A 692-nucleotide genomic window follows, 5' to 3' on the forward strand; every position below is an offset into this window, starting at 1 on the left:
TGGAGAGCAGACCTCTGTCCACGTAGTTCAGGTGAAATGGCAGAGGCCACAGAGCATCATGCCCGTTCAAAATTCACCCTGCAAAAGTCACTGTAACTCCAATTCCTCCATCCTCAGTTCCTTACATATGTAATTTTTAGAGCAATACAGCATCATCTCCTCCACCAACCTGTGCTCTCAGATATTTCAATTCTTTAAAAACAGAAGTACCACCTATTACCATCTCTGCCTTTTAACACCGCTAGACCCCATCCTGAAAACAACCAGTCCCTACAGTAAAGCTCCATATATCAGTAACTTTACAGAGGTTTTTATTCTTGTAGTAGGTTTTTCATAAGGTTTTCTAGTGATAGTATGTTTCCTAATTACTTAATTGCATGATAGACTAAAACGGCTCTGAAGGCGCCTCGCCAATCTCTCAGGTAAATTAGACAGTGCCATTATCTAAATTCACTTTAGCAAAATTACTTTATTCTCTTCTCAAATAGAAATACTGTCAAAAGCAATGCATATTCCTCATACTTACGTAGACTCCAGTACAGATGTTCTATTTTCCCTTAACAGAGATGTGAGCAAGTTCTCTTCTGTTTCATGTTCGCTCATTCCTATTCTGCCAAAGTGTTTGCCAGTTGTATCAAGTTCAAACGGAGGCTTATTTGGACTCCCATAATGTCTGTCTTTGCAGAAACTAT

General features: G+C 39.3%; 1 protein-coding gene across 1 annotated transcript in view; it reads right to left on the bottom strand.

Moving 5' to 3' along the window:
• Positions 1-692, bottom strand: part of CDK5RAP2 (CDK5 regulatory subunit associated protein 2) — a 73,253-nt gene that overhangs the window by 34,156 nt on the left and 38,405 nt on the right. Inside the window, 1 exon segment of the mRNA XM_009865395.1 lies at positions 527-688. Within this exon segment, the coding sequence (XP_009863697.1) occupies positions 527-688 (162 nt within the window).

The sequence above is a fragment of the Apaloderma vittatum genome, unplaced genomic scaffold (genome assembly GCF_000703405.1).
Source record: "Apaloderma vittatum isolate BGI_N311 unplaced genomic scaffold, ASM70340v1 scaffold5830, whole genome shotgun sequence".
Taxonomy (NCBI): domain Eukaryota; kingdom Metazoa; phylum Chordata; class Aves; order Trogoniformes; family Trogonidae; genus Apaloderma; species Apaloderma vittatum.